A 13,803-nucleotide genomic window follows, 5' to 3' on the forward strand; every position below is an offset into this window, starting at 1 on the left:
ACTGTTGAGAGTAGTCAGACTTCTAACCTGACCGTTTTCAGTACGTAGGCTTACACTGGTTTATATGCTATTCATGTGTTATGGTATAAGCTTGTCAAACATGCTATCTTCGAGTTGATCTCTAGTGATCTCCTGAACCAGGCATGGTGATGGTGTCTGACGTGGTGCTGTCCTGTCCACAGGTACTGCGTGAAGACGTTCACCGGCCACAGAGAGTGGGTGCGCATGGTGCGGCCCAACCAGGACGGCACGCTGATCGCCAGCTCCTCCAACGACCAGACGGTGCGCGTGTGGGTGGTGGCCTCCAAAGAGTGCAAGGCCGAGCTGCGGGAGCACGAGCACGTGGTGGAGTGCATCTCCTGGGCGCCCGAGAGCGCTCACCCCACCATCCTGGAGGCCACCGGCTCAGAGGTGTGTGTGTGTGTGTGTGTGGAGGGTTGTACTGTGTGTGTATGTACCCTTATTAAGACCTCCTGAGGGTTAAGAAGCTTCTTGTGTGTTGGAGTATGATTGGGTGACTGTTAGTACGGGTACACACCCAAACAATCACCACACAAAGGGTTAAGTGAGCGTGCGTGTGTGTGGACTTTTTAGTCACTTTTAGGTCAAACCTGCTGATTTGGTTAGATGTTCATCTTTGGCGGTACCTGCATTGTAATGAGTAAAACCAAAATAAACATGGCCATCTTATCAGTATTTTGACCATATCGGAAACATTCAGTGCGCTTATGGCCCACCCTTTTCCTTGAAATTCTGCCCAAAAGTCTGTCCTCTCTGGATGCGTCTGAATTAGACCATGAAATGAAATTGCATGGAGCAAATCCCCAATGGCCTTAGGTCAGGCGTGCCATTTCGACTCCCGCCGGTCTTGTGATCAACCATGTCCAATTCTCCAATTCATCTGATAATAAAACATTAGCCCCTGCAGCGGGTGGCCCATGAAACCAAGCTGAAAGAACCAAATGATTCCCGTTTTGTTGTAGCATAAGGGAACTATCTGCTTCCCCCAGGCAAACACAGTATAAGCCCAAATGGGGAATTTAACCTCAACTCGTTAAACCAGTCCACGTAAATTAGGCTGCATGCCTCGGCAACAGTTTTGTTCTCAATCTGTGACATTGTTGACATTTAAGTATGGTCGTTTCACACCTCTTAGCATACATGCCTGGACATGCAAATCCTGAACACCACTTACCGCACTGAGGTTGTTTTAAAAAAATTTTCTTTTTTTTTTTTTTTTTTTTTTTGCGTTTAAGAGCAGTTATATGTGATAACTTGACTGAACATGCTACATATGATAAGCACTGCCAGTCCTAATTTTATCTGATTAAATAGACGCCATAAAAATCCGTATCTAGAATAAAAGAACACACACAAAGAGCAGTGTTCAGAAACTGCTGACTGCGTGGAAAGTCCAGGTTCTGCAGAAGGCTCTCTTAAAGGCGTCTTTCCGATTTTATTTGTCCAGGCCAGTTGTAAGCCAGTAAAGTTGATTTGCGTTTCAGAGCTAATTAGTGTTTTGAAGTGAGGAGCGTTCGGCTTCGTGCACTTATCAAAGCTGCAGCTAAATTGAATATTAGAAGCATGGCCACGCACACTTGAGCACCCTGCACTTTGATGCTCAGCCTCCTTATCATTCTGTGCAGTAGCCCTCCACCTCTGCCTCTGACGCAGGGAAATGCAAGGCTGTGGATGGGCTGGAGAGAAAGCTGCTGGGCCACTGCAGTGATTTATTTTTTTTTCCTTCTCCCAGCCCTCCCCCCCGCTGTCACTGTGGCCCAGACTGTTTGTTAATGTAGCGGAGAAACCGCCACAGAAGGCCGCCACTGGCCATTTTCTCTTTCTCTCTCTCTCTCTCTCTCTCTCTCTCTCTCTCTCTCTCTCTCTCTCTCTCTCTCTCTCTCTCTCTCTCTCTCTCTCTCTCTCTCTCTCTCTCTCTCTCTCTCTCTCTCTCTCTCTCTCTCTCTCTCTCTCTCACACACACACACATATGGCACTTAACTGTGCTCCTGTTCTCCCCAGACTAAGAAGAGTGGCAAACCTGGACCCTTCCTGCTTTCCGGCTCCAGAGACAAAACCATCAAGATGTGGGATGTGAGCATTGGCATGTGCCTTATGACACTGGTGAGTCCACTAATGGCCTGTCAGACAGGCTGGAATGGTAGGATTGGGGCAGTGGCTGAATGTGTGTATCCATTAAGAACTGTCCGTTAAATGTACGTTACAGTATACATTCAAATTAGGAACTTATGGGGCGATGATGGTGAAGTGTGTGTGTATGTGTCTTCTCCTGTGCAGGTGGGGCATGATAACTGGGTGCGTGGAATCCTCTTCCACCCCGGCGGGAAGTTCATCGTAAGCTGTGCTGACGACAAGACCCTGCGGATCTGGGACTACAAGAACAAGCGCTGCCAGAAGACCCTGGGTGCCCATGAGCATTTTGTTACCTCTCTGGGTAAGTGGCTGGAGGAACTGGGTCTGCGGTCCATGGTCTTACTCTCGGTGGTGATGGTGATGATGGTGGAAGTCATTTATTTGCAAGCATCTGGGTTGAATTATGCCTCATATGAGCCCATGTGTGCCAAAGATCCTTCCCTAAACAGTGCCAGATTAATCCACCCACTGGCTACTTTCGGCTCTTGCCAATGTTCGGTTCGGCTCGAGCACAAAGCGGTGTCCCGGGGGCTGCTGGCAGCCGGTTCTGGGGCTTGCGGAGTGCTCCAGGGCCCTAACTGTCTGAATCCAGGGCTTTGGAGTGGATCAAGGCTCAGGAGGTCTCCAAGGAGACAGCCCAACACGCTTTTTTGTCTGCTCCCCAGCCGGCTGTGTGTGTTTTTGAAGACGCCAGGAGCTTTTGAATGCGGCTTTGTAAACTGCGCTCATATCTGCACTATCGATTGGTGTGCTACCTTTTGGAGAACATGGGCATCTTTTGAGTAGCTTTGTTTTATACACTTCATCTTTTCCTGCACGACAGCATGAAGGTGTATCATTAGTTTGTCCTGAGGCATAAACTCAAACAAACCATTGTTGTGTTCAACGACAAATTAGATTAGAAATATTCTGTTATGTAAGAAATTGAATGCATATGCTAATGTCCGTCAGGCTTTCATCATGGTACTAAATGACTCATTTGAATGTTCTTATCTCTGCTCTTGATAGGAGCACTTGTTTTCCCTTTTAATGCTGAGTGTTCTCTCTCTCTGTCTCTCCCTCTTTCTCACTTCTTTTTTCTCTCTGTGTCCTCTTTGCAGATTTCCACAAGGCAGCTCCCTATGTCGTCACTGGGAGTGTAGATCAAACAGTAAAAGTGTGGGAGTGTCGCTGATGGTCACCGGCAGGACCCCCACACTGATCCACCTACCGCCTCTCCCCCCTCCCCACCAAAAGCCCATTCCACCCTTGCCAACACCCACCCACCTCACCCCACCCTCCAACCCCCTGCTCCATCTTCCTCTGGATGCACTCAAAACTTACCATGGTTATTACCCATTGAGCTCTGGTTAAATAACTATTGTCCTTTTATGTAAATTATTCTGGATGTAGATTGAGCTATTAAATGTTACACGAAAAAAAGTATTCTTGCATGGTGAATCCAAAATTGTATACTGTAAATTTACATAACGTTGTTTAGAAGTACCATAGGGTTTAACACGGGGCCGAACCTTTCACATTGGTCCGACCTACCGAAGGCAGACGTCGACTGGGTTTAACGTAGGGCACTAAAACTGATAATTTAATGACAGTGTCGTTCTTATGTGTCAGATTTATTTTTGTCTGTCTATTTTTTTATTTAGATTTGTTTTGTTTTTCTTTCTCTTTTTGATTTTTTTTTTCCACTGTCGTAGTCTGTTGGTGCCTAGCTTGGTGACTTTTGAGGGGGGTAAAAAAGACAATATAAAAGGAAAAGCTATAATCCTTCCGTGGAGATTTGATTGTCTGTGGGGCTTGTTCTGAGAAATTTCTCTGTAGCTTTGTAACATCACTTCTGAAGTGTGCTTACCATTTCTCTTCTTGTGGAACTAGATCATATTTTAATGGCTGCATCTAAAAAAATGTTCAAAACCTGTTGTCTGGAAAACCTTTAGGGATTTAAAAAGCTTTGTGCTCTTGTCATGACACGTCCTACGGCCTAAAGTCAGTGAAGGAACTTTCACTTTTGAATACTCGAAGGACACATTCTTGAACTGGCGTTTGAGTTTGCCAGCTAGTTTGCAGAGTGAGCAGCATTATTCGATTTATGCTTTTTATTTTTGTTTTGTTTTTTGGATTTTTGTTTTTCCGGCCATAAGCCACATTCCCATATTGACACCCATAGCTTTATCAACCTCTCACATCTTTAACTGGAGATTTATCTTGACACTGTGGTTTCATTTTTTTTTTAAGCCACCCCATCCCACCCCCAAATCAGAAGCAGCCCAAGCATCTTAAGGCATAGTCATGGCACCCCTCTGAAACGCTCCAATTGGGTTTGGGGTTTGCTCTTTGTAGGGCTCTCATGGCATAGTAGAAGTATAACTCAATTAATGTGAGTAAATTCATGCCTCTGTTCCCTCCATGAAGCACTTAGTTTACCACAGCAAAACAACAAACAAACAAAATCATGTAAACCTGCATAGTGCTCCAGGCCCTTTTGTTTTTGGTTTGCTGCTCTAGTGGAAAATAGAAGATTAGCTCCACTAAGTTTTAAAAATACGTCAACCCCTTTCTTTTGTGTGGGGAGAGATGTAGAGCATGACAAGGATTCAAAGTTTTCCCTTATGTGTGTGTTGGGGGATGTGCAAAAAAACGAAGAAGAAAAAAAACGTCTCTTGTAAGCAGGACACAAACTAAATAAAAATCTATATTGTTAAAAGAAAATGGAGCGAAAGGAAACCAATTTCTATGATGAAAATGTAAAGCTTGTTAGTGAGGTGGAAGTTCAGTGCTGTCATTGGTTAGGTTTACAGGGATTTATTTAAATCAACTTTTGAAATGAAAGTGAGATTGGTTCCAATGCCAGCAGTTGCTGCGCTTTTGCTAATGCCTGCTCTATGCAGAGAAGCCCAATGTGAGGGGCATCTGCCACTTAATTGGCATATTCACCAGGTGACCACAGCGGCTCCCTCCCATTGGCCTGGCGCAACTGAATCGGTGAGGTTGAGCGTGCTGGAGGCTCGGTGAAAGTCCTTACAGGCAACGCAATCGACCAGTGGCCGTCCTGTTGGCGACAACCATGGATTCCCACGCTGCTCAGCTTGCAGTCCCCATATATAGGATCAGTGTAAGAGCAGGCGATGGGAGCTCCTTTTAAATAAATCCCAGCCAACAGTGACCAGCTATTCCTTTCATTAACTTGAGAAATTAGCAACAGGAGGTCAAAAAAAAAAAAGAAAGTCTGACCAGGGCAGCAGACGACAGAAATTGAAGAGAACCAAAATGGAAAAATGAATTAAAGGAATAGAAGTAAAAATCCAGTTAACTTGCACATCCCTGCTCTGTTTAGATCTTTGGGTTCACTTCCAACCCGGAGCTCTAAGACATGTAAAACGTATTAATAAATGCATAAAACTGATTTTCATTTTTTTAATTAGCCCTTTTTCCATTACAATGCAATGACATAATAATAAAAAAAAAAATCCTCTGCTTATCCAACCTGTTATCTAGCTAATTTTCCTGTTGTGTGTACCTGCTGATGCTGCCGCTAATGATGACGATAGAATCCTAACTCTGGTAGTGACTAGTCCGAGGTCTGCTCCTGTCGACCAACACTGCTGCATGCAACAGTACTGACGATCGAGCTGTCTGTGTGAGGGGTGTCTGTGGTGCAGACAAGCGTTGAATGCTAAAGCGTGTGACATTCGTCTCTTATGACTAACCCTCAGGACTCCCTGCTGCTATGTCAAAGCAGCCTAATTGACAACTTTAATTGTTAAATAAAGAAATAAAATAAATAAAAAATATATAATAAACAAAGAAACAATCTTTCATCTCTAGTTTAAAGGGGATGGTTGTGTGTATGTACATAGATGATCTAATGCGGTTAGCTATTTAATGTCTTCAAACTTAAGACACCCCTACCAGATAGGTCAGCCAGCATGATGAACTGTGGACAGCTTAATATGTGGTTGTAGAAAAGACTTGGTCTCTGTGCTGTACAATGGAGGATGACTCCTGTTTTTTATATATATTTTTTTCTCCATTTGTGATGGGATTGCGGCAGACTGGAGACCCCCCAACCCCCCTTCCCTAAGGGAGGTATCCTCCAACACCACACCACTCCCCCACCCTTACCCAAGGAAACACCGTTGATGCCTCCTGTAGAACAATAACCTCCCATTTTGGGAGAGGATTGCTTCAGATTGCGTTAGTCAAATCATCTCTCTTTGATTTTCTTGTTTCTCTTGAGTCCATAGCCAGGGTAGAGTACTGGGCCCACTGGCCCTTCACACTACCCTGTGACCTACTGGATGGGAAGAGAGACCTCAAATACACCAAAGGGTGTATGTGAAATGCTTAAGGTGAAAGATGTGCAAATGTTTCATGCTGTAAACTCGTACACATCAAAAACCAAAAAATGTGGGAAACATAGGACATTGCATTTAGCTAGATTGCCCTGATTATCTTTTTTTCTCTATTTTCTGTTCTTATTCACGGTGTCCACAGATGATCTCTACAACAACAAAAAGTCATCCATCTAAACCTGCTACTCCCTTGCTGTTGGCAGACCTCAGGATTCTTTCGGCCATAGGTCTTAACAGACAAACGAAACAAAGTTGGTTAACTTTTGCAAGAATTTTCTGACTTGCCTTTTGAAATCAGATTTCCCTGGTTTATATTTTTGGCTGCAGAGGATGAAACTAGAGGCTGAGTTCTGTTGATGTGCTTTCAACAGGCACCAGACAGACCCAACAGCCCACAACGCAGGCATTAGATCCTGTGCTCCTATGTGGCCTGGGAGAGGAGAGGGAAAAAAGATCATGTTTGCCACTCATAAGTCCCAAGCAATCCCAATGCTGCACTTGCTGTCAGGGCTCATGCACAGACAGGCAGTGGAGATGCCCAACGCATCGCTGTCTGTGGGTCTGTCCTCCAGCCTAGAGTCCATCTGTGTGCTCGGCGCGTGCTTTGTGAATAGATTCGAGGGCTTCAGATTTCACAGCTCTAATGGGATTTTTTGCTTTCATGGTATCACTGTTCACTCAGCCAATTGTTAACAATATATCTGGATGTCATTGTTTGCAACATAATTAAAGAAAATCTCAAAATTGTCTTTCTGTGTTTTTCTTTGTATGTATGTGTACCTGATGTTTGATTTTTCCACACATCAGTTTATGTGAATTAATAGTCTGTGACCCTTTTAATAAGAAGAGTCAAGGTCTAATTGTAATCTGATGTAATTGATGGGAAACAAATTTATATTTATAAAGAGGTCACAATATTTTGAATAATAAAAAAGTGACATCTTGGTATGAATGTAGTGTAGTGTGAAGGTGGAGTTCAATTATACAAGGATCAATGATGTAATGTTAGTTACTATGCTTTGATCTAACAACACCTTGCATGGACGGGTATAATGCTCAAGAGGCAGTCTTCTATTTAAGACTGGTGATCACCTTTGTACACAGATAAGTAGCTGCTTGCATTGTGCATGCAAACAAATAAGGCTTGATGAAGACATTGCATCAATCATGTTGTGTTTGGTTATAAATCTTTATCACACATGTGAAGTCAGACATAAAGAAGAGCTACCTGCATACTAATGTGAGCCCCAGATGACCACAGTGCATTTTTACCACCCAAAATGCCTACGTCATCATAAGTGTCGGCGGCGCAGGATTGTGACCAGTCATCCCGGAACATAGCATAGTTGCAACGTTCTAGCAACGTGTGTGTGAGACTACCTTAAACTATTTGGATTTACTTTAAACGCCCGTAGTAATATGGTTAGTTGTGGCAAGTACTCAACAGCATTAATGTCTACACGTAGTAAATCGCACGGGCCGTAGTTGACGTTCCAAAGCCACACTGAAATAGAGCTAACTGGCTAGCACAGTTTTAAGTGGACGTTTAAAGCTAACAGCATTAACGTTGGACGTTATATGTTGACAGTGAGACACTTGTCAAAGTCACCTGGAGTTCTATCTTGTTCTACAGCTGATCCATCGTCAATAAAACGTCAGTTAATGACATTATGTTAGGTGAAATAGCAGTGTTGTTTTTGATAATGTCCTGACAGGGGTGCTTATTATGTTCTTTCTCTTTCAATTGCAGGATGGCTCTTAATAAATCTATGCACCCAAGAAATCGTTACAAAGACAAACCTCCAGATTTCGCTTACCTAGCTTCTAAATATCCAGAGTTTCAACAACATGTGCAGACCAACTTGATTGGCCGTGTCACGTGAGTATCATACTTGCCTTAGTTTCTTTGCACCGTAGACTTGCATACAGGTTAGCAGAAATAATTTCGGTGTCGTAACTATTTACTCACATTTACTGTTTTAAGGCACCTCATCCATCATGCATGGCTTGCTTTGCGTTTTCTCTCTTGGCATGGGCAGATCTCTTGACTGTGGTTAGTGGACAGGCATTGCCTGTGGCACCTCATTTAGGTTTATCTTAGTACATCTGTGGGATTATTAAAGCATTAGGCTGTCATATGTCTTTGCTCAGGGGTTGATAGGTTTTTATTTATTTCATGTAACTGTCAATCTGTGCATGCTGCCGATAAATGTAATCTACCCTGGTGAATCTCAGTGAAAAATCTACAGTAAAAGAACTTAATAGGCATAGGCCAAAGATTGTTGCTGTAGGGTTGCTTTTGTTTTCTCTGTGGTTGTATTAGGAAGGTGGTGTATGACTGGTATCATCTGCAGTAAGACAAGTCAAGTAGGCTATTTCCTCGGACGTCTTCTGTGATCTCTGATTCTTTGAAACTTGAGACTTTCCTGACACTTTGCATTATTTTCACTGTATCGTCCTGAAGTTCACTAGTGCATTTGTACCGAAACCACCTCTGTGATCCTGACCCAAGTGGCACTGTGCTCTGATCTTCACAAATGAACCATGAACTATGGGGATACAAGGATTGGACTTAAAACGGACTAAAGCCTGCAGTTCTGGTAAAGCCCTTAGGTTATTTCTGCTGGGGGACATGCAGCTCTCTCATGGGAGATGGCACTGGTCGATTTGCCACTTAATACTCTGGAAAACTGATTTTTTTTTCTTTCTTTTTTTTTGGTTGGTTTTTGGAAGCAACGAGTTAAAGATTTTGGGGATCAATAGTCCAGCAGGGACTTTTGTGCCTGTCCTATTTAGGTGGTGGCAATCAGCTGATGGGGAAGCACATCCTGCTGAGTATATTGATAGGTTGTGTGTGTGTGTGTGTGTCTGTATCTGTGTCTGTATGTCTGTGTATCCACAGCGAAATGCTATATTCACCCACCCTTAGGGCAGGGATAAGCTGTGGCCCTCTGGGATTCTAGGAAATTATTTTTAACAGGCAGTTGAACTCTATGTGCAACTCCCTAGAAAAAAACAGCCTTTTTTCTTCTTCTTCCCTTTTTGGAGCATGGCTTTATCAGTGCCTTTGGGTTGTGTTTGTTTCCTTGCCTGATATGATTCAGACTAGTCTATTGTTGCATCCACAGGCTCTGAGTTGTAACTGTTCTCACCTTTTCATGTGGATGCAGTGCTAGAGTTGTAGGTCTCCTAGGATCTGAAGCCCTTGGAGGTAGCAGAGCTAGCGAATGCTAATGATGAAGCAGGCTGTAAGGGCTTGGAAGCTCACCAAAACCAGACACGCTAGTGTTGGGCTGGGGAAGTATACAGACAAAGGCAGCTGCCTTCCCAGAGAACAGAGGGCTTTTCCTGCCAGTGGTCAGGTGATGCTGGAGGGCTGGTCTTCACTCTGTCTGGAGACATGATCTCTCCCCTATACACTCTGGAGGGTCTGCTTACTGTCTGCAGCCTGTAAAACTGCCCTGGAGTCACATTCATACACAGTTAAACTTGTACAGACGCGCGCACGCACACACAGACACAAACACACACATGCACAAAGACATGTATGTACACTACACATATAGAAAAATACCAGTCAGCATTCACGTGCCAAGCTTTCAATCACAGTTGCTTGTTTGACTGGCATGTTTATCTTGGGTTTTGGAAAAATAACACCTTGACATTATTTATGCATGGAACTGAGCTGAAACCTCAGATCCTCTCACTTTTCCCTCCTGCTTTTCCTGGGTGCTGTGATTTCTCTCTCTCTCTCTCTCTCTCTCTCTCTCTCTCTCTCTCTCTGTGTGTGTGTGTGTGTGTGTGTGTGTGTGTGTGTGTGTACAGTATGTACAGTATGTCTGTGTCTGTGCGTGTGTGTGAGATCCCTGGAAGCAGCACTGCAGAGAGACTCAGAGTGGCAGGTGGAGGAGAGGCAGCAGGGACTGAAAAAAAAAACCCACACACACACACACCACCACCACCAAGTGCCAGACTGCTTCATGTCCAATAGCTGTGCATGAGCTCAGTCAGTAATTGGGACGCACAGGGATGAAATATGTAGAGAGCTAAGGGAAAGAGGGGGAAAGTGAGAGTAAGAGAGATAGAGCAAGAGAGAGAGAGAGAGACTTATGTGTCATCCTGTCTCTTTTCTAGCTCTGAGAGACCCCTCAGATCATTACTGCCAGAGAGATGCTGGGCTGTCAGAGACACATATAGCTTCCTGATGGAACAGGGTTTCGTGCACTCCAATAGAAAGGACACAAACACAGAGAGTCGGGGGGCTCTTTGCCTTTGCCATGTCTTGTCATTTTGTTGTATATTGAAACAACCCATTGCCATCCTGCCATTTCAATTCATACAACTGCGGAGCACAGAATAGCTACACTGCCTCGCCCTTGATTTTCACACGGGATATTCATACAGACGCTGGAGAACAACAGATGTTAAATGTGGGCATTGTTGGCAGAGCTGGCTGTTATCCAGTCAGACTCGTTTTTACTCCCAAATGCATCCCCGACACATACTGTATATCTGCACACACAGCCGAAATCTTCTAAATTGCTTTCAGAAAGGGGGATTATTGCTTTGTGCCCAGTGTGTGGTGTGACATGAGTGGACCTGTGGGTGAGCGAGTTCTGACAGGGTTGGCAGGTGGAGGGGACCGAAGCCTGTTGTCTTGTCTCAGGTGTGCGAGCGCAGGTCTGGCCACGTGGTGCTGTTTGAAGGTGCCGAGTGAAAAGGGCCCCACGTTGGCCGTCTCGCCGCCTTTGATCTGTAATAATGATGTTTTTTTGGAAGCCCAAACTGTGCCCTGTAGCACCCCCATCAATCTGGCTTTAATGAGGTGGGTAGAGCTTGGGCCGAACTCATCTGGTGTGTGTGTGTGTGTGTGTGTGTCTGTGTGTCTGTCTTTCTGTGGCTTCTTTGTCTTTAAATGCCTGTGTTGTTTTTATTATTTCTGTCTTATAATGAAGGGTTGTCAGTTGTAGAATGATAAGATAATGATGGATGTCCTAGTCAGCACCTCATTACTGAATGAGATTGCTGGCTCAATACATTTCTGAAGATAGTCTTTCTCTTTTGTTCTCCTGGACTCACTCAAACACACAACCTCACATGTACGCAACATTTTCCTGGGGAGACCAGAGAATCCAACACTTAGCTGCACATGTGTTGACTTTTTTCCTTTTAGACTTTTCTTTGTTTCTCTTTGTATGGAGGTCTTTGTTTGCTTCACCCTCTCTGACTCTTCATCTTTATGTGAGTCAATCTCACCCACTCCCTCTCTCTCTCTCTCTCTCTCTCTTCTTTCTCCCTCTCTTTCTCTCTCTCTCTACCTCTCTACCTTTCTACCTTTGTCTCTCTTTTTTGCCTTTATCTCTGTCTTTCTCATGCTAAGCGCACACAGTGAAGCCTCTGCCCCTGGCCGGCTCCAGCAGTGCTGGCTCCTTTCATGTTTAATACATACCTCTCCTTTCACAAAGATCACCTCAGTAATCCTCCAGCCTGCCAAGCTGGAGACGGCTGCTCAGTCCCTGCTCCTCTTTTATGAAATATGTGCTGAGCTGCACAAAGTCTCCCCAAACTCAGCAAATGCGTAGAGAAACTGTATGGTTTTCCAGCATACACTTGTGGTCAGTTTGGTTCTGGTCAGGTTTTTTAACAAACCTTTTTAACAACCTATTGAGGTTGGCAGATTTATATTTAGTGTTGGTAGCAGGTGTTGTTCTCAGGTGTATGTGTGTGTGTTTGTGGGCGCTTGTGTCTGTATGTGTGTGCGCGTGGGCATGTGTGTGTGTATGTGTGTGCATCTTTGCAGTTATAACAGTTTCAGAGGGCATCTAAATTCATTCATATGCTTTGAGCAACCCCCCACCCACACACACGTTCACATACCCACCCAAACCCACCTTGCTGTATTTGAGATGCAACAGTATTGCTGCCGTGTTTGAAGGGGAAAATGGCATTGTGTAAATGCAGATGAATGCAGAACATGCTGCCGTGTTGAGCAGGTGTGAGTGTTTACCTGTGTCAGCATGTTGGCGTGGGTTTGAGGCTGCCAGGGAGTTGCGGGGGTTGAGCTGTTAATATATTTACAAAATAAATAAATAAACGACGAGACGAGCCCAGGCATCTGCAGCTGAAAGAGCCAAGTGCCCATTATGGCACACAATTAACAGGAGGCCCTGCCACAGACAGTGCACACACCCACGCAGCATCCACCCCACCCCCCACCACCTCCACCCAAACAGCTGGCCCCTCCGTCGGCTCCGCCAGCCGCTTTTCACCAGGGTGCCAACAAAGACGACAAAGACCAACTGCACCAACAAGTTAGCGTAGGGATTAGTCGAAATGTTTGCCAAAGTCGGCAAAAAAAATAAATAAAACATATTTCCACTGCCAGACTTTTCTTTTCTTCTCCCTCCTCCATCACCAGTCTGTGTGGTCTTAACTGGTAGAGATAAGCTTCCTTAAGTTTAGTGTAAGTAGCAGCCATTTGGAGGATGTGGGTAATCTGGAGGGGATGATGAGGGTGAGGGAGTAGAGAGGGAGAGAGAGAGAGGGAGAGAGAGAGGGGGAGTCCCAGTCTCCCACCCCACCCCATCCCAGCAGTCTTCCAGAGCCAGAGTGGAGGAGTGAGATATGGCGAAGAGGGTAAGATGTGGGCCACAGATGTCAGTGGAGAAGAGACGGGATTAGGAAGAAGCAGGAAAGTAGAGAGAGAGGAGGGGTGAGCAAAAGAGAGAGAGAGGGGAGAGAGAGAGAGAGAGAGGACAACGTCCATCACCGGTCTCTGTCTGACAGCGACCCGACCCAACTCCACCTCAGCCTATCCTATCCCAGAGCAGCAGCGCGGAGTAGTGCGCGCCCGCCGCCAAATTACAAATTCAAAGTTCAGAGTGACATTTAACGTCTCCCCTCTCGCGTCTGCCGAGCTCCCCAGCTCTCGGCTCCCGTCTGCCGGTCCTTTCTGCAGATTTCTGCTGCTAATAAGTCGAGCGTTAATCTCCACAGTCGGCTCTGGGCTCGCTGCATTATTGATGTGGGCCGCGCGTGGATGAGCGCTTTCTTCTGGAATGAGAGGAATAATCAGAGAGTTAAGGGCTGGACTCGGATCAGTTCTTTAGAGACGCGGAGTGAGTGTGGATCCTAAAGATGGCTTTCCCGTGCTGCACCCACCTCAGTGTTCCCCCATTCAGAACAGAAAGGCAGTCCCTGTTGGCACTGAAAGAGACCTGAAAATCAGAAGAATCGTCTTTCTCTTTTATTTTACCTCACTCTCTCTGTCTTTGTCTACTTTTCTACTTTCCTGATACTT

General features: G+C 45.0%; 2 protein-coding genes across 3 annotated transcripts in view; both read left to right on the forward strand.

Moving 5' to 3' along the window:
• Positions 1 to 7,250, forward strand: part of pafah1b1a (platelet-activating factor acetylhydrolase 1b, regulatory subunit 1a) — a 33,954-nt gene extending 26,704 nt beyond the window's left edge. Inside the window, exons 8-11 of the mRNA XM_076282175.1 lie at positions 183 to 411; positions 2,023 to 2,124; positions 2,299 to 2,455; positions 3,255 to 7,250. Coding sequence (XP_076138290.1) covers positions 183 to 411; positions 2,023 to 2,124; positions 2,299 to 2,455; positions 3,255 to 3,328 — 562 coding nt within the window. The 3' untranslated portion in view covers positions 3,329 to 7,250. The remainder of the gene's footprint in view (positions 1 to 182; positions 412 to 2,022; positions 2,125 to 2,298; positions 2,456 to 3,254) is intronic.
• Positions 7,251 to 7,818: 568 nt separating this feature from the next.
• The window catches only part of mettl16 (methyltransferase 16, N6-methyladenosine), a 27,111-nt gene continuing 21,126 nt past the window's right edge, over positions 7,819 to 13,803 (forward strand). The window contains exons 1-2 of one of the 2 annotated variants that reach the window (XM_076282176.1): positions 7,819 to 8,157; positions 8,254 to 8,382. In XM_076282176.1, coding sequence (XP_076138291.1) covers positions 8,255 to 8,382 — 128 coding nt within the window. In that variant the 5' untranslated portion in view covers positions 7,819 to 8,157; position 8,254. The remainder of the gene's footprint in view (positions 8,158 to 8,253; positions 8,383 to 13,803) is intronic. The other variant, XM_076282177.1, reaches the window with a different exon arrangement.

Source organism: Alosa pseudoharengus, unplaced genomic scaffold (assembly GCF_046254945.1).
Source record: "Alosa pseudoharengus isolate Yale_2024_CS ecotype anadromous, Long Island Sound unplaced genomic scaffold, YU_APseudo_1.1 YU_APseudo_1.1_scf_13, whole genome shotgun sequence".
NCBI lineage: Eukaryota > Metazoa > Chordata > Actinopteri > Clupeiformes > Clupeidae > Alosa > Alosa pseudoharengus.